We start from the raw sequence: 27,161 nt of genomic DNA on the forward strand, positions 1-27,161 counted from the left end.
ACAGGGTCCTACTATGTTGCGATCCTCCCGTCTCAGCCTCCCAAAGTGCTGGGATTGCAGGCATGAGCCACCATGCATGGCCTGCAGTTATAGTTTTTGAAGAACAGCTACTGTTCCATTCTAGGTGTGAAACAGGAGAGGCCATTTCAGAAACTGTTGTAATAAACTAAGAGAGAAATGAAGATGGCTTAGACCAGGATGGTAGTGGTAGAGAAGGTGACTAATATCTACATATCTTTTGATCTGGAGATGGATTGAGATGGATTGTCAGATATGAGAAAAGAGTCAAGGATGATGCTGAAGTTTTGGGTTTACTCAAAGAATGGAGCTTAATCGTTTTTGAGGTAAAGAGACTAGGAAAAACAAGTTTTGTGGGGTTGATGGGGGAGATCAGAAGTTAGTCTTTGAACATGTTAAGTTTGAAATGCTTATTAGGTATGCTAGTAGACATATTCAGCAGGCAGTTAGGAATCTGGTGTTGAGAGGAAAAGATAGAGTTGGATTTTAAATTTTGGGCATCATCAGTTCATAGCTGGCATATAAAGATACAAGATTGGATGAGATCACCTAGGGAGTAAGTGTAGCTTGATAAAAGAAGCCATCTAACACTTTTTGGAGATACGAGAAATTAGCAAAGGCATCGTGAAAGAAAATATTGAAATACCTGACTGGAAAAACAATTTGGAACCTCTATCCTTGCTTCTCAGACTTTAATATGCATATGAATCATTTTGTTAAAGTTCTGTAGATCTGAGATGGAGCTTGAGCTTCTGCTGGTTTTTTTTTTTTTTTTTTTTTTTTTTGGCAGGTTGTGGGGCGGCGGTAGAAACTGAATCTCACTCTGTTGCCCAGGCTGGAGTGTAGTGGTGCAGTCACGGCTCCCTGCAGCCTCAACCTCCTGGGCTCAGGTAATCCTCCCACATCAGCCTTCTGAGTAGCTGGGACTACAGGCTGGTACCACCATGCCCAGCTAATATTTGTATTTTTTATAGAGATGGGGTTTTGCTATGTTGCCCAGGCTGGTTGTGAACTCCTGGGCTCAAGTGATCCACCTGCCCCGGCCTCCCAAAGTGTTGGGATTACAGATGTGAGCCACTGTGCCAGGCCAGCTTCTGCTGTTCTCACAATCTTTCAGAAGATGCTGCTGCTTCTGGTCTGTGGACCACACTTTGAGTAGCAAGACTTGATATGACAAGAGTCGTGAAAAACAATTGAAAGACCTTAACATTTGTAGAAGAATAAAGATTAATATCCAGAATAAAGACTATCTATAAATGAATATGGAAAAAACAACTCAATAGAATAAAAGGGAGTACAGTATAGGAAATTTTCCAAAATCTCAAATGGCCAGTAAGTATGAAAAGTGCTCAACTTTGTAAGAAATACAAATTAAAACATGTTTGCCTTTTCCCTTTCAGATTGGCAGAAGTTTAGAAGTGTGATTATGCTGGGTGTTGGTGAGATTGTGGGGAAAGGAGTGGACTTATACCCTGCAGATAGGGACTTGACTTGATACATTTCTTCTTTTGGAAGACCATTTGGCATGTATATTAAATTTTAAAATAGGTATATCCTTCAATCTTGGAATCCTGTACCTAGATGCCAAAAAATAAAACTTGCACCTTTACTCTGAAAAGCAGTTCTGAACTATTTTTTGAAGTATTGTTTGATGTTGAGGAAATCGAATAATCTAAATGTCCGTTATTAAGGCAATTATTAAATAAACCAAGAGATTTGGAACACTTTTTTTTTTCCATTTATTTTCCTGTACATTTAAAAATTGATATCTCACGTTTTTTCATTATAACTTTGAATAGTTCAAAAGGCCATAATTTCTATTGTGTATTACTTTGAATAGTTTAAAAGATCATAATTTCTACTGTGCATTATATTTATGTTAAATATATTTTTTGGACAAGCCTTTAAGCTGCAGATTTAGATCATTCAACTTAGAAATAGAATCTGCCATATAACCTGATAGCCAGTTCTCACTATCAAACCAGAGAGATTGGACTGTTTTTCTTTTTTGTTAAGAAAGAAAAAAACCTGATGACTTATTTATCTTAAAACAAATATGCTAATATGTGCCATTTAATAACCACTAAACTTCTGGATTTTAGTCTGGCTGGCTGGATAGATGGGTAAGGCTTGGAGCCTTACCACAGATTTGTTTCACTGATAAAATATGGTCCTGCTCTTAATTTTTTCCCCTTTTCTCTCAAGGAATTTCCCCCTTTTAATTGTCTATTTGTTAGGTACTTTGGAATTTATACATCTCAGAATGATGCATCTTAGTAGTATTTGAGGTGGAAAAGACCTTTGCCTTTCTTTTATAAAGTGGAAAATAATTATTTTAAAAGAGGAACTAGGGAAGGAGAACCAGTTCTTAAGCAGATCAATCAGGGAACATACAGATAAAACTTGAGGATCTGCAAATTCTCTTAAAATTGTCTATGCCCACGTAACCCCTGGATACCACTGAAGTTTAGAGACTGTTGAAATAAGCAGTGCAATGCTATGAAATGAATGCTATATAACCATTAGGGAGTAAAATATATACATATTTATGTGGAGAGACTTCTGAGGCATTATTATTACTCCGTGAAAAAAGCAAGTGTTAAAAGTATTTTATATATGGTATTTAATTATATTTGTACATTTCATATACGTATGTCTTTATGTTTTTTCCATGAGTAAAGGGGAGACATGGAAGGTTGCTCACCAAACCATAAACAGAACTTCACCTTTTTGAAAGGGGGCCTGAGAATGTGAGGAAGATGAAGAGAGATTTCATGGTTTATTCTGAATATTCATGTATTATTTGAATCTTTTATAGTTGAGAATACGTTGTATTACTAGTGTAGAAAAAAATTTAAAGATGTTTAATAATAAAAGAAAAACCACTATATTAAATGATCTCGAAGCTCAAAATTTGAGGAACACTGGCAGTTACTGTGATGTAGTTGTCTACGTTAAAATATTTCTAATTCATATCCTAAGTGATTTTTATTTGAATTCTTTTAAAATATTTTTTAGGTGTGGAATATCAAACAAATGATTAAGTTGACACAGGAACATATAGAGGCCCTATTGGACAAATTTGGTGGGGAGCATAATCCACCATCAATATATCTGGAGGTAAGCTTTTGAGTATCAATCATATCTGTAGTAATTTTGAAAAGAAAAAAATGAACTTGTAAAAACATTTGTACTGATAATCTTAATTATTTTAGGGGGTGGGATTAGGAATAGATTTGGGAAGAGAGAATTAGCTTTGCCTGTATTATACTTCTTAATCTTGTTTTGTGTCACTTGTTATAATAAACATGTATTTTATAATTTAGAAAACATCAGAACTAAGGGGGAAGTCATATCAATTTCAAGGTATTACTCTGTTTAATTAAAATTTAAAAAATTAATTTTTTTTTTTTTTTTTTTTTTTGAGACGAAGTCTCGCTCTGTCGCCCAGGCTGGAGTGTAGTGGCACAGTCTCGGCTTACTACAACCCCTACCTCCCAGCTTCAGGCGATTGTCCTGCCTCAGCTTCCTGAGCAGCTGGGACTACAGGTGCGCACTACCAGGCCCACCTAATTTTTGTGTTTTTAGCAGAGACGGGGTTTCACCATATTGGCCAGGCTGCTGTTGAACTCCTGACTTTGTGATCCACCCACCTCGGCCTCCCAAAGTGCTGGGATTTACAGTTGTGAACCACTGTGCCCGGCCAATTTTTTTTTTTTTTTTAAAGAGAAAGCACACTGTTTTGGAGCTCAGCAAACCAGTTTACCATATTGGAAAATGAAGCAATTTTGTAAAATATTTTTTCCAGAATGAGTCTCCCCAAAATTGGTTTCTGCTTCCTTATAGGTAAAATTTATAACTTTTAAATAGCTCAACATTGTTTAGGTTTACTATTTAATAGTGCCTTGAGGTTTGTGTCAAGCCTTGAGCATAATTGTAAATTTATATTCATTAATCCTATGAGTTAGTAGGTGCTGTTGTAATCACAGATGAGCTTTCTTAGCATTAGTTTTCTTATGTAGTCAGACTCCACAGCCAACAAGGTGTTACAGAATCTAGGTGGTAAGGCTCTAGAGCCCATACTACTCACCACTACCCTACACCCCCTTTGTCTATAAAAGCTGGCTCAGCTATCATCACTAGTGATGCAAGGAGATGAAGAACTCTAAATTAGAAATGATCAGGTTGCCATTTGGCTGCAAATACCAGAGGTTTTTAAGCACAGATTGAAAGACTTGTAAACTAAATCTCTAACTTAGTTATTTAATTACTTTTTGAAGGACAAGTTAAGTCTTAAGTATTTGATGAGAAAATAAGTTTATATTTCTAAAGTAAACTTGGAAGTTTGGAAATAACAGCTAATATGCTGTTTTTTTCTCCTCCTCTTCATATGGCTTATCCCAGATCACACTTGTAGTTAATATCAAAGCTAGGACTAGAATTCTTATTTCTCATTACCAGTTAGTGTACTTCCTAATGTCCTGTGCTGTCTTCTATACATATATTATTAGGAGGCTGATCAAAGGTGTCATAAGGAAGCAAGTACTCCTAATGAGAATGGCAATTTTTTATTAACCAGAATTAGACAATATAACCAGCAAATTTTCTTCCAACCATTTCTGTGTCTTGGAGCCTTTGAACCCATGCTGAGATGTAATTCATTTGCATCAGTAACTAGGTCCCACTATAGCAGTGAGTCACCGCCCCCTCCTCACATATATCTTCAGGCTTTTTACTATTTGAAGACTGATCACTAACAACAACAAACCTTAGAGCTTCTTATTCTGTGCCCAGTACTGTGTTAAATGCATTTTATTACTTAATTCATTTTTTATAGTTACTTTGAGCAACATACTAGGTACTAGATATTTTTGTTATTCCCATTTTACAAGTGAAAAAACAGAGAGAGGTTGAGTAACTTGATTCAGGTGACGCTGCTGGTTAGGGGAAGAAGGCAGATGTAAGTCAGATCTGTGCTCTTGATCTCTATCTTATTCTACCTTTATCTTGACGTTGTCCTGTCTTCCCCCACCCTCACCTCCCAGACAGCTTTTCTTATTTGGGCTATTTCTATTCCCTTCAGCCATAGCCATTCTTTGTAACATAATTTATGGACCTTTTATTAGATATAGTCTTTTTGGTTGGTTCTTTAGAATTAGACACACAAAATTGAACTACTTATTAAAATTAAATCTGACTAGGACAGCATACATCAGACCTTAACTCCCAGATTATATTATTAGCTTGTGGTAAAACAGATTTTTATTCTTGGGGGCTTGTGCTATACAGTGTGTGTGTATTATATGTATGTAGTATGCAAATGTATGCATATATGCATGTACATATACACACACTGAAGTTGGCAGTATAATATAATGATTACGATGAGCCGTGGAGTCATACAGACTTCATGTTTGAATCCCAACTGTGGCTTAGTTTCTGTACTCAAGATATCCAGCCTTCTTATATCCCACCTCATTAGTAAAGTGGGAATAATATCACACCTTGGGTAATTTAAGGATTAATTGAGTTTATAATTATGAAATAACATAGTTCCTGATACAGATACTAAGAATTCTATAAATAGTTGATTCATCTTGTTCTGTTCTAGGCCTTAGGGAATAGCAAATTTCTTTCTTTTTTTTTCCCCCTGAGATGGAGTCTTGCTGTCTCCCAGGCTGGAGTGCAGTGGCACGATCTCGGCTCACTGCAACCTCCACCTCCCAGGTTCAAGCAATTTTCCTACCTCAGTCTCCCAAATAGCTGTGATTACAGGCATGCACCACCATACCCAGCTAATTTTTGTATTTTTAATAGAGATGGGATTTCATCATGTTGGCCAGTCTGGTCTCAAACTCCTGACCTCAGGTGATCTGCCCACTTTGGCCTCTCACAGTGCTGGGATTATAGGCGTGAGCCACCGCGCCTGGCCGGGAATAGCAATTTTTTAAAAAATGGCCAACAATCTCCGCCTTTTTAAGCTTGTGTTTTATTGAGGGGAGGGAGATATAGACAATGAATATATAAATGATTTTTAGAACATTGCACTTATCACCATTTTAATTTTTTTATTTTTTGTTGAGATGGAGTCTCGTTTTTTTGCCCAGGCTGGAGTGCAGTAGCACAATTTCAGCTCACTGCAGCCTTCTGTCCTGGGTCCCCTGGGTCCAAGCAATTCTCCTGCCTCAGCATCCTGAGTAGCTGGGATTACAAGTGTGCGCCATGACTCCTGACTAATTTTTGTATTTTTAGTGGAGACAGGTGTTGGCATGTTGGCCAGACTTGTCTCAAACTCCTGAACTGAAGTCATACACCTGCCTCAGCCTCCCTAAGGGCTAAGGATTACAGGCGTGAGCCACCGTGCCTGGCCATCACTATTTCATATACTATGAATGGACTCTCACCAGCCCAAGAGAAAAGACCTGTACATACTGATATTTGAAGGCCCATCAGTGAAGAGCCAGATCTACTGATTACTCACTGAGACCCACCATTCTGCAGGTTTCTAATCTGCCATTTAAGATTCCTTAACACTTTTTATTTTTTCATTGGGGTAAAATATGCCTAACAAAATTTACCATTTTAACCATTTTTAAGTATATGGTTCTATGTCATTAAGTCCATTCATGTTTTTGTGTAACCTTCACCACCATCCGTCTCTAGAAATTTTATCCAAAACTGAAACTCTCTAGCCATTAAACACCAAATCTCTATTTCCTTCTTTCCCTAGTTCCTAACAACCACCGTTCTACTTTCTGTCTCTGATCTATGAATTGGACTACTCTAGGAACTTCATATTAATGGAATCATTTATTTGTCCTTTTGTGACTGGCTCATTTCATTTAGCTTAATGTCTTTGAGGTTTGTCCATGTTGCAACAAGGATAATGCATATAGCAAAATTTTTTTCCGTTTTAAGGCTGGGTAATAATCCATTGTATATATTTACCACATTTTGATTATCCATTCATCCATCAATGGACACTTGGGTTGCTTCCAAGTTTTGGCTATTATCAATAAAGCTGTGAACATGGGTGTACGAGTATCTGTTTGAGTTCCTTTTACTTCTTTGGGGTATATACCCAGGAGTAGAATTGCAGGATCACATGTTGATTTTATGATTATTTTTTCTGGAGTTGCCACACCTTTTTCTTTAGCACCTGCCCTGTTTTATATTCCTACTGGCATCGCACGGGGTTCTAATTTTTTACATCATTACCAACACTGTTTTCGGTTGATTAAAAAAACAGCCTTGGCCAAGCACGTTGGCTCACACCTGTAATCCCAGCACTTTGGGAGGCCGAGGTGGGTGGATCATGAGGTCAGGAGTTTGAGACCAGCCTGACCAACGTGATGAAATCCTGTCTCTACTAAAAAATACAAAAATTACAGGTGTGTGTAGTGGTGCGTGCCTGTAATCCCAGCAGTTCAGGAGGCTGAGGCAGGAGAATCGCTTGAACCCGGGAGAAGAGGTTGCAGTAAGCCAAGATCATGCCACTGCACTCCAACCTGGGAGACAGAATGAGACTGCGTCTCAAAACAAAACAAAACAAAACAAAAAAAAACATAGCCTAATGTGTGTGAAGTGATACCTTATTATGGTGCTGATTTGCGTTTTCCTGATGACTAATAATGTTGAGCCTTTTATTATGTGCTTATTGGCCATTTGTATATCTTTTTTGAGAAATGTCTGATTTAAGTTCTCTGTCCATTTTTTAATTGGATTGTTTGTTTTGTTGTTATTGAGCATAGTTCTTTATATATTCTAAATATCAGTTCTTATTGGATATTTAATTTGCAAACTTTTTCCCATTTTGTGGGTTCCCTTTTTGCTCTGCTTATAGTTTTTAAGTCCAAATTATCTGTTTTTGTTGCTCGTGCCTTTAATATCACATCCAAGAAAGCATCACCAAATCCAGTGTCATGACATTCTTCTCCCAAATGTTCTTGCGTTTGGGTCTTTGATCCATTTTGAGTTAATTTTTATATATGATGTAAGGTAAGGGTCCAACTTCATTCTTTTGCGTATGGATACCCAGTTTTCTCAGCATCATTTGTTGAAAAGACTGAATGGCCTTGGCACCCTTGTCGAAAACCATTTGACTGTATATGAAAGAGTTTATTTTTGTACTCTCTGTTCCATTGGTCTCTATATCTGTCTTTATGCTGTCATCTTACTGTTTTGATTACACTACCTTTGTAGTAAGTTTTGAAATCAAGAAATGTGAGTTCTCCAACTTTGTTCTTTTTCAAAATTGTTTTGGCTATTCAGGATCCCTTGAGATTCCATGTGTGTGGTTTTTGCTTTGTTTTGTTTTGTTTTTTTGAGATGGAGTCTCGCTTTGTCACTTAGGCTGGAGTGCAGTGGCATGATATTGGCTCACTGCGACCTCCACCTCCCAGGTTCAAGCAATTCTCCTACCTCAGCCTACTGAGTAGCTGGGATTACAGGCACCTGCCACCATGCCTAGCTTTTGTATTTTTAGTGGAGATGGGTTTTCACCTTGTTGACCAGGCCAGTGTTGAACTCCTGACCTCAAGTGATCCATCTGCCTTGGCTTCCCAAAGTGATGGAATTACAGGTACAAGCCACTGTGCTCGGCCTCCATGTGAATTTTAAAAAGGATGTTTCTGTTTTTACAAATAGGTCATCAGGATTTTGACAGGGATTGCATTGAATCTGGAGATTGCTTTGGTTGATACTGACATCTTAAGACTTCTTTTTTTTTTTTTTGAGACGGAGTCTCGCTCTGTCGCCCAGGCTGGAGTGCAGTGGCCGGATCTCAGCTCACTGCAAGCTCCGCCTCCTGGGTTTACGCCATTCTCCTGCCTCAGCCTCCCGAGTAGCTGGGACTACAGGCGCTGGCCACCACGCCCGGCTAATTTTTTTGTATTTTCAGTAGAGAGGGGGGTTTCACTGTGTTAGCCAGGATGGTCTCGATCTCCTGACCTCGTGATCCGCCCGTCTCGGCCTCCCAAAGTGCTGGGATTACAAGCTTGAGCCACTGCGCCCGGCCCATCTTAAGACTTCTTAACTCTAAAATACAAATGGACAGTTAAGAATAACCAGATATTTAAAGAAAGCTTTCAACAGGAAAGACAAGAGCAGAAATGGTCAACAGAAACTCAGAAATAGTGCAGAAAATAGAAGAAAACTTAAAAATAACTATAATTAACATCAGAGATAAGATCCATTAGTCCAGTCTTGCTTCATAGCAGTACTAAAGAAGCAAAAGTAACAGAGAACAAGAAAGACCTCTTAGAAATTAAAAATACAATAACCAGAAATTTATTTTTATTTTTTTAATTTTTAATTCTCAGCAAGGCAAGTTACTTCTGTAGAAGGGTGCGCCCTTATAGATGGAGCAATGGTGAGTGCACACTTGGACAAAGAAAGGGAAGGGGTTCTTATCCCTGATGCATATGGCCCCTGTTGCTGTGTCGTTCCCCTGTTGGCTAGTGTTAGAGCGCACAGGCTAAACTAACTCCGATTAATAGCCAGAATTTTTTCTTTTCTTTTCTTTTTTTTTTTTTTTTTTGACGGAGTCTAGCTCTGTCGCCCAGGCTGGAGTGCAGTGGCATGATCTCAGCTCACTTCAAGCTCAGCCTCCCGGGTTCACGCCATTCTCCTGCCTCAGCCTCCCTAGTAGCTGGGACTACAGGCGCCCGCCACCACGCCCGGCTAATTTTGTTTTTGTATTTTTAGTAGAGATGGGTTTCACCATGTTAGCCAGGATGGTCTCGATCCCCTGACCTCGTGATCCGCCCGCCTCTGCCTCCCACAGTGCTGGGATTACAGGTGTGAGCCACCGTACCCGACCCAGAAATTTTTAAAAATATATGTATATACAGACATACAGGTATGTATATGTGTATATATGTATCTGTTGTATATATATAAATAAATGTTGAAAAATAAATATTGGAAGATAAATGTTCTAGAAAGCAGAGTAAAAGCAGAGAGATGGGAAATTTTAGAGGAAACACAAGAAAAATGAAGGAATAAATCCAGTTCCATAAAAATTATAAATGCTTTTAACTGCAAGAAACAGAACCCTTCAAGAATAAGTTTCTGGAACAAATAGGGATTTTCATTTCCTTTCACATAGTAAGAAGCATAGAGGTAAGTTATTGTAAGACTGGTTCTACAGCTCAGTTGTCAGGTACTTGGTGGAATCTCTATAGTCCCTTTGGCTTTTCTGTCAAGACCACAGCAGAGTTTTAAGATCTTTCCCTCATACAACTCCTCAAAGCAGAAAGCAGAAAACAGAGAACTTCTCTTGTGTACTAAGCTCTTGCTAGGAGGAAAATCTTTCTCAAAAATCCTCTATAACTTCTTTTATCTCATTGACTAGAATGAGGTCACTTATCACCCCTAGACTGGTGACTATGCTTACACTTCCTGAAATAAGAGTCTAATAAGTCAAAAATTTCCAGTGTTCACAATTTTTCCTCAGATTAGTTTGTATGTTGTCAAATAGAAGTTGTGCTATGATTATTTTATTCTATAATGTTTCAACAGAATCCCCTTTTATGTTTCTATAGGAAGATAAATCTTCAACTACTTATTCTTGCTGCTTCTCTTCATTGTAGCAAAACAGAGACGTTGGTTATACCACCATCAGAAATCCTCTTGATTTTCTTTTTCCCACTCACTAATTTATTTAAAAGCCATCTTTTCAGTTCTAGATATTCTACTGGCAGATAACAGTCAACATTCTATTGATTCCCTTGATGATAACTACAGTGAAATATGAGATACAGTACTCTATAAAGAAGTTCAAATTTGGCCGGGCGCGGTGGCTCAAGCCTGTAATCCCAGCACTTTGGGAGGCCGAGACGGGTGGATCACGAGGTCAGGAGATCGAGACCATCCTGGCTAACACGGTGAAACCCCGTCTCTACTAAAAAAAAATACAAAAAATCTAGCTGGGCGAAGTGGCAGGCGCCTGTAGTCCCAGCTACTCCGGAGGCTGAGGCAGGAGAATGGCATAAACCTGGGAGGCGGAGCTTGCAGTGAGCTGAGATCTGGCCACTGCACTCCAGCCCGGGCGACAGAGCGAGACTCCGTCTCAAAAAAAAAAAAAAAAAAAAAAAAAAAAAAAAAGAATTTCAAATTTGTCTTCTCAGTCGATCTTTGGTTCCCTTTTTTCTACCATCATCCAAAGGAAGAAAAATAAGTTTACCCTGAAAAGTTGTTCGCAGAGTTTCTTCATTTCCTCTCAGTGTTTCTGTATTCATTTATCCAACAAATTATTGGAATGCCTTCTCTGTGTAAGATGTAATGCTAGATGCTTCTCTAGTAGTAGATTCTTTTTTTCTCTACTTGATTTATTGGAGCCAAGAGGTGAAGGGATATTGTCTCTGTAATCGCCCTACAGCTGAGTCCTAACTACTTCAGAATTTGTGGTTGAATCCTGGAGTCCCCTGTAGACTGATGAAGACAGTAACAGCTCCTGACATTTACTGAGTACTTACTATATATCAGGTACTAATCATATATTAGTTCATTTAATCTTCCACCTACCCTTTGAGTTACACTTAGGTACTCTCATTTTCATTTTATAAATGAAACAATTCAGGCACAGAGGGGTTTAATAATGTGGCCAAGGTTACACAGCTTGTAAATGGTAGCCAAAGTTTGAATCCTAGACGCTCTGAATTTGCAGCCCATGCGTTTAATCACTGTATCATTCTGACAGCCTTTCTGATTTTTAGTCTGTATAGAACCTAGAATAATATAGAAGCATTTTATCAAACCCTGCAGTGAAATGAATACTGGAAGCTGGATGCTTCCTGTGGAATGCAGGACAGTCCATTTATGGGCAGTTTATAAGATTTCATTGTATCTTGTGAGTAAGAATAATTAGACTAAATTTAATTAACTAAATGATAAAAAATAAAATTTTTATTTCACTGCTTTTTCTCGTTACATTGAAATTAAATAGATCCTTAGATTTTTCCCTTCTATTTTAATTAAGAATAATTCACACACTATATGATTAACTTTTTAAAACTGTGTGATTCAGTGGTTTTTACTATATTCACCATGTCTTATTCCAAAACATTTTTATCACTCCCCAGAAGAAACCCTTTATGCATTAGTAGTCATTCCCTGCAGACCCTGAGAACCAGTGATCTACTTTTTGCGTTTATGGATTTGCTGGTTGAAATATTTCATATAAATAGAATTACATTATGTGGCCTTTTGTGACTGGCTGCTTTTACTTAATGTAATGTTTCCAAAGTTTATTTACGTAGTATTATGTCTCAGTACTTCATTTCTTGTTATGGCGGAATATTTCATACACATATACCACGTTTTGTTTATCCGTTCGTCAACTGATGAACATTTGGACTACTTACATGTTTTGGCTATTATGAATAATGCCACCATGAACTTTCAAGTGCAAGTTTTTATGTAGATACATTTTCAGTTTTCCTGGCTGTATGCCTAGGAGTGGAATTGCTGAGTCTTGTGGTAACTCTGTTTTACACTTTGAGGAACTGCCAGACGGTTTTTCAAAGTTGCTGCACTATTTTATATTCCTAACAGCAATGTATGAGGGTTACAGTTTCTCTCCATCCTCATCAACACTTGTTATTATCCATTTGTTTTTTAATTAAAGCCATCTTAGTAGGTGTGAATTGGTATTTCATTTGGTTTTGATTTGCAGTTTCCTAATGACCAATAATAGAGAGCATCTTTTCATGTTCTTGTTCGCCATTTGTATATCTTCTTTGGAGAAATGTCTATTCAAATCCTCTGCCCACTTAAAAAAACTGGGTTTGTCCTTTTATTACTGAGTTGTAAGAGTTCTTTAGGCCAGGCATGGTGGCTCACACCTGTAATCCCAGCACTTTGGGAGGCCGAGGCAGGCGGATCGCGTAAGTCCAGGAGTTTGAGACGAGCCTGGGCAACATGGCAAAACCCCGTCTCTACAGAAAATACGAAAATTATCTGGGCGTGGTGGTGGATGCCTGTAGCCCCAGCTGCCCGGGAGGCTGAGGTAGGAGGATCGTTTGAGCCTGGGAGGCATAGGTTACAGTGAACCAAGATGGCAGGGTCACCCAGGCTGGAATGCAACCTCCACCTCCCAGGCTCAAGCCATCCTCCCACCTCAGCCTCCCGGGCAACCGGGACTACAGGCGTGCATCACTGCACCCAGACAATTTTTGTGTTTTTTGTAGAGATGGGGTTTTGCCATGTTGCCCAGGCTGGTCTCAAACACCTGGACTCAAGCGATCTGCCCACCTTGGCCTCCCAAAGTACTGGGATTACAGGTGTGAGCCACTGCACCTGACCAGGAGTTCTTTATATATTCTAGATAGTAGATCCATGACTTGCGAATACTTTCTCCCATTCTGTGCTATTTTTTCCTACTCTTTCATTTTTGTCTTTTGAAGTACAAAAGTTCAAATGTGGATGGAATTCCAATTTATTTTCTGTGGTTGCTGTGCTTTTGGTATATCATATATGAGAGATCATTGCCTAATCAAAGGTCAGGATAATTTACTCCTGTGTTTTTTCTTAAGAGTTTTATAGTATTGGTTATATAGCCAAAACAGGTTTAGTTGCTTGTGGCCTGCAGAGTCCAATTAATAAGAGCAAAGTCTAGTATAAAGTGACTTTTTTATTCCAAAGTTAGCTTAAGGAAAGAAGTACAGGCTTCCTGCCTTAAAGGTACTGCTTCCCTGTTGGAGCAGAAAGTGGGCACTTTTAAAGAAGGTGCCTACACGGGGGCAGAAATGAGCAGGTGGAAGATCCACATATACCCTTCGGTGCCTTCTCTCTCAGGCAGTCACGTTGGTGGCTTCATGGGCAAAAATACCTCACAGAGGTGGCTGAAAACTCTAGCAGGCATACTTTTGGTTGTAGATCAACTATTACCTCTTGAGGCAACCTCCTGGTGGGTGAGAGTTCCACTCTGGATTGTCTAAGCACATAGTTAGATCAGCTTGCCCTGTAGGGGGTGTCTGGTGAAAAGGAGATAAAAGGTCATAATTGCATTTCTTTTATTCCTTCATGTTTTTCTTTTTCTTTTTTCTTTTTTCTTTTTTTTGTAAACAGAGTCTCATTCTGTCACTCAGATTGGAGTGTAGTGGCATGATCTTGGCTCATTGCAGCCTCTACCTCCTGGGCTCGGGCGATCCTCCCACCTCAGCCTCCTGGGTGGCTGGGACTATATGTGCATGCCACCATGCCCAGACAAGTTTTTGTATTTTTTGTAGAGATAGAGTTTTACCATGTTGCGCAGGCTAGCCTCAAACTCCTGGGCTCAAGTGATCTGCCTGCCTTGGCTTCCCAAAGTGCTGGGATTACTGGTGTGAGCTACCACCCCTGGCGTATAATTGCATTTCTAAAGAGCTAAGTAGGAAGTAGGGGGGAGGAGGAAAGAAAAACATAATTTAACTATTTCTTAGGAAAATGGGGGTGCACAATTATGTAATAGGTATATGACCCATTTTGTTTTATTTTTAATTTTTGTAAAGATGGAGTCTATGTTGCCCAGTCAGATCTTGAACTCCTGGCCTCGAAAAGTGATCCTCCTGCCTTGGCTTCCCAAAGTGCTGGGATTACAGGCATGAGCCAACATGCCTGGCCTATTTCGAGTTAGTTTTTGGATATGTTGTGAGGTAGTAGCCCAGCTTCGTTCTTCTGCATGTGGATATTCAGTTGTATCAGCGCCAGTTGTTGAAAAGACCATTCTTTCTTCTTTGAATTGTCTTGCCGATGTTGTAAAAAAAAAAAAAAAATCAATTGACTGTAAATGTAAGATTTTATTTCGTGTTCTACTGAGAAATAATTCACATACTATATGATTCACTTTTTAAAAGTGTGTAATTCAGTGGTTCTTAGTGTATTTACACAATGGGCAACTGTCACCACTATCTGATTTTAAAATATTTTTATCACTCCCAAAAGAAACCCTTTATGCATTGGAAGTCATTCCCTCCAGCCCCTGACAACCACTGATCTACTTTTTGCCTTTATGGATTTACTAGTTGCACCTTGTTCTATTCTGTTCTATATGTGTGTCCTTATTCCAATATTATTACACTGCCTTGATTACTACAGTTTTATAGTAAGTTTTGGAATCAGGAAGTATAAGTCCTCCAACTTCTTTCTTCTTTTATAAGATTGTTTTGATAATTTCAAGTCCATTGTATTTCCATATGAATTTTAAGGTCAGCTTGTCAGTTTCTACAAAAAAAAAAAAAATTGAGATTTTAATAAGGATTACATTGAATCTGTAGATCAACTTGGGAAGTGTTGTCATTTTATGATATTAAGTCTTCTTAGATTCTGTTTTTTTTTTTTTTTTGAAATGGAGTCTTGCTCTTGTTGCCAGGCTGGAGTGCAGTGGCGTGATCTTGACTCACTGCAACCTCTGCCTCCCAGGTTATCAATTATTACTAATACAAATATTTATTGGATTTTTGCTATGTGGTAGTCTCTACAATAATTTGTTTTACTTGTATTATCTCATTTAATCCTCACAAAATTATTTTGAAGTTGAGAAAAATTTGCCATACAAAGAAGAGTATGATAAAATATTCTAAAGGAAATAAAGAGAAAGGATACCTCTTCTGGATTTTAGCAAAGAGAGCTTAGAATTAGACTTTTTGAAAAATAAGTAGAGTTTTGATGAGAAGGAATAGGGTTTTTGGAAAATTGTCTCCTGAAGAAGTGGTATCTGGTATCTGCAGCATCTTAAATAACCAAAAGAATTTTGGTGGTGGTGGTTGTGGCTGAGGTTTGCACATATGTTGGAGTGGCTTGCTCATATTAATAGAGTGAGAAAACAGAGGAAAAGGGAAAAGTAGATGATATGAGAGAAAACTGAGGGAATGGTAGACTAAGGCCCTAAACACCCAATGTTAGCACTGAAATGAGAGTAGAAGAAGAATGGGGAAAGATGTGGAGAATTATGTAGATAAAGAAGTAGAGTAAACTTTTCATTTGATGACGTTGATCTTCAGAGTGGATTTGAAGGTAATGTTATTTTCAGAGTGAATTAAAAGTTGAGGGATGAAGTTAAGATCCAGAGAAGAATTCGGAAGGTTAGAATAACTGTTGTGACTATAATATGATGTTAAAAACAAGCATGATTTTCAGGCAGTAGTGTGAAGGACTAGGCAAATCTAAGTTCCATGAATTGGTCATGGAATTAATTACACTAGTTTTATTATTTTCTCCAGCAGTGTGTGGTAACCTGACAGGAAAAAATGGAATAATTGAATGGTCAGATTTACCCAAAATTTGTATCTGGCAAACTAGTTGATAAAATAACAAGAATTAGCCAGAAAATCCAAGATATCACCAATGGCATTGTTGCAATTGTGAGCCACAAAGTAAGTGAAGGAAGACAACAGTGGCCAAATCTTAGCAACTGTTTGAGAGATTAATGTTGACCTTGAGCAGATTAATATAGTGAGATAGACATTTAAGAAGTTAGGATAAGTATGTGTGCCTCTGGGGTGTGTGAGGTTCTAAATTGAGATCTTTTCATCATTTTTATTTCTTTTGTAAAGACTGTGATGCTTCTCCGGGTCTTGGAGATAGAATGGAAATAAATGCTTTTAGAGGTGAGAGGTTAAGAGAAATCTATGGCAGAGTGTCAAAAGAGTAATTGGAGTTCATACTGAATGCAGCAAGGGTAGTAGGTAAAATGAGCCAGAGGCCTTAGTAGATTGCAGCTTTGAGGATGGGGAGAGATGGAATAAGTAGATGTTTTATACTTAACCAAAGGAAAAGCTGTTGATAAATGTGGTGAAGTGATAGTTTATAATCTGTCATGGAGGGATCAGTATACTTTCAAAAATTAAGGCTAACATTTTTGTAAGGAAATATGTTTGGAAAATTGTTCTGTTCATTACTTTTCCTAAGGTTTATTTTATATAGTAACTGTACTTGCTCAGGTGACAGTAAATAAGAATATTTTATCCATGCAGGAAGAACCGTTGTGTTCCAGACTGCGTTTATTTGATCTTCAAAGAGTGAGAACTGTGTTTGTCTTATTTGTGGTTGTAGTCTGAGCCTTAACAGTGCCAAGCACATATATTAGTATATATTTACTGAATGATTGAAGGCTCAATAAATAGATTGTATTGAGAGAAGTATGCTTAAGTAATTAGGCCTTGGTACTGAAAGCTAAACCAAATTGCAGCTCAGAAAATTTGGAATCTATTTGTTTATAATGCCCTGATCTGCTATGAAACGGTCTAGGTAGGGCAACTAGCAGGCTGTAAACAAAGAAGACCTTTTGATGAAGTTTAAATCTCTTACCTCAACAGCTCTTGTTACTATTCCCCACCCCCCTTATTTTCTTTGAAATTATGTGGTAAGATGCAGCATAGCGGGGTCCTGTGTCCTTTATTGAAATGAAATTTCTCTTTCATTCTCCTCTACATTTTGTAATTCTCTCTTGCTCCTTTATGTTCAGACTTCATAGCATGGTGTATATACTCTCTACAGTCTAATCCCTTTCACCTTTTCAGCCTTATTGTTTCTCTACCTGTTTTTCATTTAAATTTCTCTTTCTTTTTTTAAGAAAACAAGGATGCTGCTAAAGCTTCATTTAAATTTCACAAACATATATCGATCCTTTGCTATGTCCCAGGTATTGTATGACATTGAGCTATACCAATCTAGTTTTTCCTGTGTCTTAAACTTTCTCGCCTGTGTTTCAGAAAAAACAAACTTTGTTACAGAATTTTTCCTATATGTAGGACTCCCTCCTCCCTACTTTCTTCGTCTATCTAAATGCCAACCTTTCAAGGCCATCCTCCTTCCTCATTATTACCTTGTGTCAAGAATATTGTTTTTTTCTCATGTACAGCAGTTACACAAATAAAAATACAACTATCTCCTACTCCACTGCCCAATGGTAAACTCCTTAAGAGACGGGAAAGGCCATTTTAAAATCTTTGCTTCTCCCTTTCATAAATGTTTATAGTATTGCATCTATTTGAGATGACAGGTAGAAATAGTAGAGCATGGTGTGAGTGAGGGGATTACCAATGCCTAAAAGAACTATGGACTTGTATATTCCAATTCGTTCAGTGTCATTCTGTCCTTTTAAAATTTGATATCTTGTATGGTTGCTTAACTTTGTAGCCTTTGTCAAATGAAACTTCTAGGAAGATACCCTGATGGATAGTAGCCCCAGAATTTCTTGGCTATAGGGTATAATCCACATTTTCAAATACAATTCTGTTTTTGTTTTTGTTTTTTCACAAGGCTTACGGCTTTGCATACAAGTTCCAATCTCTAAGCAGCACTTGGTGGGGAAAGAAGTCATCAAAGAGCCATACTGAGAAGAATAAAGTATTTTAACTGATAGCCATTTCAGAAAGAATGTGGCAGTTACGCATTTTCTAAACCCTATTGAGGAGGTTTTGGTGCTAACAGTGAGATCTGGCTGGTACTGTGTCCTAAATTTTGGGGTTTTTTTGGACAAATCTTCTTTAATACCTCATATACTTTTCAACTTCTTTTTCTGTTGAGAGAGAGAACAAATGGAATTTATATGCCTACAACTTTTCTGGCACAAAATAATTTTTTTAATGGGAGGAACACTTATCCTTGATACAGTGTTTTATGTTAGACATGGTTTGGAAGGTAAATATAAGTCGACCAGAAAATTGGAAATACTGTGCTTTTTTATTATTCATGGACCATCTAGATATCACATATGCATAGGTCACGTTTATCAGGTGTAATATAGTGTAGTGTCTAATAACAAAGAATTTATCCATTTAAAGGTGAAAGTATTCATTTATAGTATTTCTGGGACTTATTTTGTAATTTGAAACTTAAAACCCTATCAGCTGGTAAAAGGATTATAAGCAAAGGCTAGAATTTTATATTATCTTTTGTTAATGTCAGGACAAAGTCCAGATTGAATATAAGTCTACTTTATTTTATAGGCCTATGAAGAATACACCAGCAAGCTAGATGCACTCCAACAAAGAGAACAACAGTTATTGGAATATCTGGGGAACGGAACTGATTTTTCTGTTTCTAGCTCTGCATCAATGGACACCGTTACATCTTCTTCCTCTTCTAGCCTTTCAGTGCTACAATCTCTTTCAGTTTTTCAAAATCCCACAGATGTGGCACGGAGCAACCCCAAGTCACCACAAAAACCTATCGTTAGAGTCTTCCTACCCAACAAACAGAGGACAGTGGTGAGTCAGTTTTAATATCACCATTTTGCTGTTTCTTTGTATTTTTCAGACAGATCAGTTGTTGAAAATTAATATATTATTACTTAATACTCAGAGGTCATGCAAATAGAGGCATCCATGTCATGCAAGAATGAAAAAGACATAATTATTTGGTGGCAAAGTGTATATTCCTTAACTGAAATACATTGTATTGTCTCTGGTGTTGGATTTGACATTTAAACCTGTCTGCCAAACTTGAACCACAGTCATGTCTAAGCACTAGTTTAAAATAAATCAGGATTTTAAGACTTGAGCTTGTTCGTTACCTAATGTGTGTCAGGTAAGATTCATTCTTCACCCTTGAGAAATCTCCTTTCTGAGTTATATTATCGGATGTTGAACTTTCAGTGTGATTGATATGTTTCCCCTCATCTACTTAACTTTTGGTTGTTGAAAATTAGTATTACCATTGGAACAGTGTACCCTGTAAGTAACTTTTAAAGCATTTAAAGAGAAATCTGTGGAATTATTGTGGATGGTCTATAATCCTTAAGTCAACAAATATTGTCAGTAGACTTAAGTAACCCATCTGTATACTTCACTACTTTTTAAATGTCTATGGTTACTTTTGACAATAAAAAAAATTTCATTTCCAAATACAACTGAAGTCAAAATTTTTCATTTTTTTCTCTGACATCAGAAATTAAAAGTGCAATTGGTCATTGTTTAATATTCCAAAAATTCCTTTCTGACTGAAGAAAAAAATGTTATTATAAAGGCATTTTACTCTCAGAAGTTAAGAATTCCTGCATATGAGTTTAGAAAACTAATGGAGTTATAAGTTATCAGCCTGTAAATTTTTATCTTAGGAAATATGGCTTTCTAAAGGTGTCGTTTATTGTCAGGGAATAAAAAGTATGACCATCAGACATACTTTTTCTGCCCTTTTTCCATGTACAGACAAAAGTTGGTTGTAAAAAATGGACTCTAATTTTTCATTGTACAGAATTACAAATCAATTTATAAAACAAATCCAGTTCTCCTACCCTTTCTCTTCTGTTGGGTAGAATGACATTAAAATTATTTTTCCCACGTTAAGATGGGGAATTACTAAGCATATCTTTCCAGGGATGCCCCATTTAAAGGGGAATGTCAACATATGAATTATCTGTGAACAGATATTCTATCTTTGAAGTAGCCTAACAAAACTGTGGCAAATATCCCATCCCCAGTAGATCTTAAATTAATTCTTTATTGTCTGTATTCATGAGGGGAAAGTAGGAAATGTGTTCTTCAGTCCTAGGCGTTTCCCTTCTCTTCATCATGGTATTCTTGTTCCTTCCAGGTTCCACTAAATTTAGTAATTGTGTGAGTTTCTATATACAGATGTAAAATTGGGGTTGTTGGAGCCTTTCAAATTTCTCAGCCTAATGATTAAGTTTAACTAGCCTCCGGCCAGGCGCCGTAGCTCATGCCTGTAATCCCAGCATTTTGGGAGGCCAAGGCAGGCGGATCACAAGGTCAGGAGATGAGACCATCCTGGTTAACACATGGTGAAACCCCCTCTCCACTAAAAATACAAAAAAATTAGCCAGACGTGGTGGCGGGCACCTGTGGTCCCAGCTAATTGGGAGTCTGAGGCAGGATAATGCCATGAACCTAGGAGGTGGAGCTTGCAGTGAGCCGAGATTGCACCACTGCACTCCATCCTGGGCAACAGAGCGAGACTCCATCTCAAAAAAAAAAAAAAAAAAAAAAAAAAAAAAAAAAAAAAAAAAAAAAAAAAAAGTTTAACTAGCCTCCTCATATTTATGAGAGAGGACAAGAGAAATTTACAAGTATCCCTAAAGCTTATAATTTCTGTTTTAAAAAGAAATGAAAACAACTGAGACTCTTCAAAGAAGTAAAATGATCATAAATGAATAACTATTGGGCAACTGACTAGGCTTACCTTAATTAGTCTGGCTAGGCTTAGATTAAATAAGTAACTTGTTCCTGTCCATCATACTCCCAATTTAACAATTCATATTCAATACTCAGAAAAACTGTATATCATGAACTTAAAAGGTATTATGAATCGTCAATAAATGGGTTTGTGGTAGTAAACTCTTTCAAGAAGATTATTTTGCCATTCTCTCTTTTATCTGAATCTGTTAACCCTTTACTTAGCTACCTCTTTTCCTCTCCTTTTCTCCCCTCAATTTTTATTGACATTAACAGTTACTGTTTGAGCATTTGCCATGCTGTGTTCCAAGTTCTGTGCTAAGGACTTTACATATATCTTCTCAGCCAGGATAATTCACATTCTAAGTAAAATTGTTTGTGGTAGTGAATGACCACTCCTCCATCAAAATACATACGCTTCTGTTTGTCCTGAACACTCAGGAACAAAGGTTAGTAGAACCTACTAGCAGCAAATGAAATCAAGTACGAAGAATGAGATTATATTTTTTAAAGTGGACTTAGATTTGTAGACCAAGATAGCACACTAAGCACTTGCCTTTATGTCTTTATTCCTCTCCAGAAATTTCATTGAAATGATAGTAAAGATACGTACAAAGAATAATAAAGCAGGATAGGATTTTGTCAGAGAACTAGAAATGTTTAAGAATTCCTGGAAGATGGAAACTATATGAGTGGTTACATAAATAAGCAAAATAGGAAACCAAACAAAATACTAGGAGCTAGAGTCTTACATGAAGGGAGCCATTCTTAGCAAAATCCTGATGACGCAGATAGCATAGTCAGCAGATTACAAAGAAGTGGATCTGCCTCTTGGGTAGTCATCAGACTAATTAGTCGAAGGTCTTGCTCTGGCAGGAAGACAAAGTCATGTGTCTTCATAAATCGAGCAGGTGATGTAAATATGAATATTTTGAAGGTGTGTATTAGGTATGAGTCCTGTGGAGAACCACAACAAACCAGATTCAACTAAAAACACTGAATTTCTGAATTAAAAAAAATTTTTAAAGGCCCTGGCCTGATATTTTGAGACATCTGATAATGGGTTGCTGAGTCCTGAGTCCCCGGTATAGCCTTACATTGCACATGTCCATAGAGATGTGAATACTGCCTTCTGGAATTGTACAACAGGGGGCTCCTGTTAGTTCCTCTTCTGTATATATGGAACAAATAATTTATAGCATTTATTCCATGAAAAAAGCTCTAAAAGTCATTTTCTAAACAAAATTTCTGCCTGGAGAGTTCTGTGTGACTGCTGTGTGTGTTTAAATGGTGGAACTGAACATCAGATGTCTCTGAACCTCAGAGAAATCCAGTGGGGTAAAAAGTAAAGGTTAATCTACCCAGGAGTAAAATAATACTCTGCTTCCGTCTGGAATATACCAGACTTCTCACCTCTGTACCCATTAGTAATCTGTCTGGAAAACAAACTGCTTTCTCCTAGTACACAACACGTTTTTGTGACTAGATGTGTGGGGTTGTTTTTCTCCTCCAAGCAATCTCCAGTTCTCTGTAGATAATCAACTGGGTGTCTCTACCCAGTTGTCTACAATTGTTGTTAAGTTGCCTTCAATTTAACTCAATTCTGACACTATCTACCCAGGGATAGCGTAGACCCCACAGGTTAAGAGCTCAGTCCCACAAGACTGTGCCCTCTTGAGATGCTAGTCACAAGTTCCAGGTTGTGACTTACACTTCTCACCAGCTGGCTATAAATCAAGGATTCCCACATCTTCTAATCTTTTATCGTTTGCTAGAATAGCTCACAAAACTTCGAGAAACACTTACGTTTACTGGTTTGCTATAAAGGATGTTACAAGAGGTAAAAGACGAACAGCCAGATGGAAGAAATGCATAGGGAAAGGTATGTGGGAAGGGATGCAGAGCTTCTGTGCTCTCTTTAGGAGCATCACCTTCCACTACCTCCAAATGTTCAGCACCCTGGAAGCTCTAGGAACCTTGCATTTCAGTGATTTTTATGGAAGCTTCATCATATAGGTGTGATATTTACTAGACCAATCTCCAGGACTTCCCACCTTCTCAGAGGTTGGTGGATGGGGCTGAAAGTTCCAGACTTCACATCATAGCTTGGCCTTTCTTTTGACCACCTTCCATTCAGGAACCCACCAAAAGTTACCTCATTAGAACAAAAGATACTCCTATCACTTAGGAAATTCCAAGGGATTCAGAGGTCTGTGTCAGGAACCGAAGTCAAAGACCAAATATGAGAACAAAAGATGCACCTGGCACCCTGATCACTCAGGAAATTACAAGTTTTAGGAGCTCTGTGCCTGGAACTGGGGTTGAAGGCCAAAGGGTTGAAGACCAAAATGTATATTATAAACCACAGTATCAGAGTTTGTCAACGTAACAAACCACTTGCCATTTGTTGGACCTCTACAACTGTGCAGGAGAAAGTCCCCACCAAATCAATCTACTTTTTATTTTATGAATATGACTAGAACACCAACAGCAACAGAGAAAACTCAAGAAATAAAGCAACTAGAAGATGTAAAAATATTATAGCTCAGGATGTACTTCATTCTCGAAGCCAAATCAGTTTGATACAGAAATTGAGTCAGAGGACCACAGAGTTTGAAAATTGAAAGTATGATTGTTGACTTTTGTTAAACAGAAAGGCCAAATGTTAGGATAGCTAGAGTTAATAAGTATTTTGGAAAGTAAAGCTAAAGACATACCTTTTAAGATACGCAATAAGGGGGCAAATAGGAGAGAAAAGATAAGAGACGTGAAGAGAGCAAACGTTCCAACTTCTGTTTAATAAACGAAGAAGCAAACAAAAATAGAGGGAAGATGTATTCACAGACATAATACAAGACAATTTTCCTGTGTTGAACAAAAACCAGCCTTCATATAGATAGGGGCAACTGACTGTCAACAGGAAAACAAAAACAGAGATTGACCTGGATGCTTGCTGTATAATTCGAAAGTTGAAGGAGAACATCTTAAGCCCTTTCAGAAAGATAAACTGGCAATCTACAGGAGAATGAAAATTGGATAGTTTTCTCATTGGCAAACTGAGGGCTAGAAGGCAGTGGATCGGGGCCGTTAAAGATCTAATGAAAGTTGATAGCCAAGCTAATATTAAAAGTAAAACACTTTGGGTATCTGGGGACTGAAAATTATTTCAGTAGAATATAATAGGTATCTAGAAATAGGTCCCAGATTTTCAGAAAATGTTATATGAAAAAATGGTTCAGTCAGTAAGAAGATGGTGCATTATTTAATTTTTGGTGCTGGCATATCTAGAAGAAGACAAAATTGGGCCCAACATCTTAGACTGCTTACAAAAGTAAATTCTGTCAGAATCAAGAGATTAAATACCAAAAAAAAAAAAAAAAAAAAAATGTAAATCTTTCAAGAAAAATCTAGTAGACTGAGTAGGCTGCGTGTAAAATCTAGGAGTTGAGGTCACTATCTTAATCAAAACTTAATTAGCTTAAAAGCTGTAAGAGACAGATTGATTAAATACAATTTCTAAATTATGTATGCCCCCCCACAAAAAAAAAAAAAAAAAAAAAAAAAAACCTTGACAAAGTCAATTGTCTGTATAAATTTGGAAACAGCATTGGTGCCCAGATAAGAGCAAGTAAATAGTCTTCTGTATATTCAAAGAACACTTCAAAATTGACAAGAAAAAGACAAAACCCAGTAGAAAAATAGGGAAAAGATATCAATAGGCAGTTCATATAAGATTAAATCCAAATGAACAGTCAAGCACATGAACACTGTTCAGATGCAGTCAGTCAGTTGTGAGTGTGCAAATTAAAACTATGAGATCATCATTTAATCTGTCTGGCAAAATAGAAATTATTATTGGCAGGGATTTAGTGAGAAAACTCCCTTAGTTAAGGATAGAAATGTGAAGTAGCACAGTTTATTGGAAGGCACTTTGATAGTATCTGTCAAAATTTACAAGAACTGTATCTTCCAAGTCAGTACTCCAACTATTGGGAATTTAGCACATAAAAGCACCAATATATAGGGACGTTTATACAAGGATATTTGTTAAATCATTGTAATGAGAAAAAAATATAGAATGTCATCAGTAGAGAAATGATTGTGTAAATCATGGTACAGACACACCATGTAGTACAAAGCAGCCTGTAAAAAGACTTGTACTTGAAGGTTTTTCTGAGAGGTATTATAATTGAGAAAAGGAAAGATGTAGGAAACTGTGATATTACTTACTTATTCTTTATGTGTACCACATTGCAGTATTCTAGTAGGTCTAGAAATATCTCTCACAACTAGAAATGCTGAATAAAATATGTTTATTTAAAGTGTAAAAACCTTTAGAGGGTGAAAACAAAAGGGAGTTGAAAAAACCAAAGAAGCCTAAGGGCTGATCTGTTAAGGTATTGCTGAACTATAGCCTTCAACAAATGTAACCCGCAGTCTATTTTTATATAGCTTGCAAACTAAGAATGGGTTTTACAGTTTTAAATGCTTGAAAAAAATTAAAGGAATAATAGTATTTCATAATCTATGAAAATTACATGAAATTCAAATTTTGGCCAGGTACAGTGGCTCATGCCTGTAATCCCAGCACGGGAGGCTGAGGGGAGTGGATCACCTCAGGTCAGGAGTTCTAGATCAGCCTGGCCAACATGGCGAAACCCCCATCTCTACTAAAAATACAAAATTAGCCGGGTGTGGTACCTCATGCCTGTAACCCAGCTACTTGGGAGGCTGAGGCAGGCGAATCGCTTGAACCTGGGAGGTGGAGGTTGCAGTGGGCCGAGATTGCGCCATTGCACTCCAGCCTGGGCAACAAAAGCGAAACTCCGTCTCAAAAAAAAAAAAAAAAATTAAAATTAAAATTTCAGTGTCCGTAGGTAAAATGTTATTGGAACACAGCAACGCTAATCTGTTTACATGTTGTCTGTGGCTGGTTTCATGCTTTAGCAGCGGTGTTGAGCAGTTGTACATCACGCTGTAATCTACAAAACCTCTGATTCTTTATGGAAGAAGTTTGCTGACCTCTGCTGTAGTGACCTCAGGGCCAGTTTGTCACTCTGTAACAAAGGATGTGAATGTCAGTGTGTGGGGATACAACACTGGGCCTTCAGTCTGTGTCACAAAGGTAACTGGAACCCAGATTCTCACATAAAACTGACCCTTTGAAGGACATTACCTTCAGTGAAAGGATGAAATCTATTCACCAGAATACATAAAGGTAACAATAAACTTGACTGTCTTTGACAGTACTCTAAAGTTTCTCCTGTGACTTCTTAACTATGGACCTATTCTAATCATTGTGTGGGATTCAAATTTATACTACCTACATTGTCTAGGAACCCTCAAGCCATGAAGTGGGCATAACAACTGGTCTTGAGTGGTAATAGCACTCAGGCACTGCACAGAAGCAGTGCAAACCCTCCTTTGGCCCATCTAGGTCTCATAGAATTCACAGAGATAATGCTTTACTGACGATCTCAAGATCTCAAGTTACAAGACATGCAAGGAAACAGTCTACCATCAGTGAGTTAGCAGACTTGAAAACAGCAGGGTTAGACTCCTAAGAAAGAACTAAGTAGAGCTTTTAGGTAGTCTTGATTTAAACCCCGTCATCTATGAAGTATTCTTGCTTGGATTAGGACTTTCTCCTGTGCCCCTTCCAATTCACTAAAAGTAACCACTATTTCATTTCTATCTCTGTCAGTTACTTTGAAACTTCAAATGGTGTGATGGAAATCAACATGCAGAGAAAGAGAAAAAGCAAATATGAAAAGATAATCTTAGAATCTAAGAAAGAATTTGGATGTTAATTGTACCATTTGTTCAGATTTTCCGTCTGAAATTTTTTTATAATAAGAGTTGGAAAACTTGAAACGACATAGAAAAAAAGAAATGTAGAAAGTTCAAAAGAAACAGTTGTCTCTAGGAAAAAAGAGTGAACATACTGATATTCATTTGAGGATGTAGCAAGTTAACACTTTAAGTTAAATTTCAGTGTATCAAGTTCGTTACAGCAAATTACAGAGG

The 27,161-nt window shown here is 37.6% G+C and overlaps 1 protein-coding gene across 4 annotated transcripts in view; it reads left to right on the plus strand.

Moving 5' to 3' along the window:
• Positions 1 to 27,161, plus strand: part of BRAF (B-Raf proto-oncogene, serine/threonine kinase) — a 211,387-nt gene that overhangs the window by 82,683 nt on the left and 101,543 nt on the right. For all 4 annotated transcript variants that reach the window (XR_004057859.1, XM_010359812.2, XM_030931931.1 and 1 more), the window contains exons 2-3: positions 3,037 to 3,138; positions 18,951 to 19,211. Coding sequence is in view for 3 of the 4 variants with exons in the window: in XM_010359812.2 (XP_010358114.1) it covers positions 3,037 to 3,138; positions 18,951 to 19,211 (363 nt within the window). In the remaining variant the exon portion in view is untranslated. The remainder of the gene's footprint in view (positions 1 to 3,036; positions 3,139 to 18,950; positions 19,212 to 27,161) is intronic.

This window comes from Rhinopithecus roxellana, chromosome 6, assembly GCF_007565055.1.
Source record: "Rhinopithecus roxellana isolate Shanxi Qingling chromosome 6, ASM756505v1, whole genome shotgun sequence".
In the NCBI taxonomy this organism is placed as follows: domain Eukaryota; kingdom Metazoa; phylum Chordata; class Mammalia; order Primates; family Cercopithecidae; genus Rhinopithecus; species Rhinopithecus roxellana.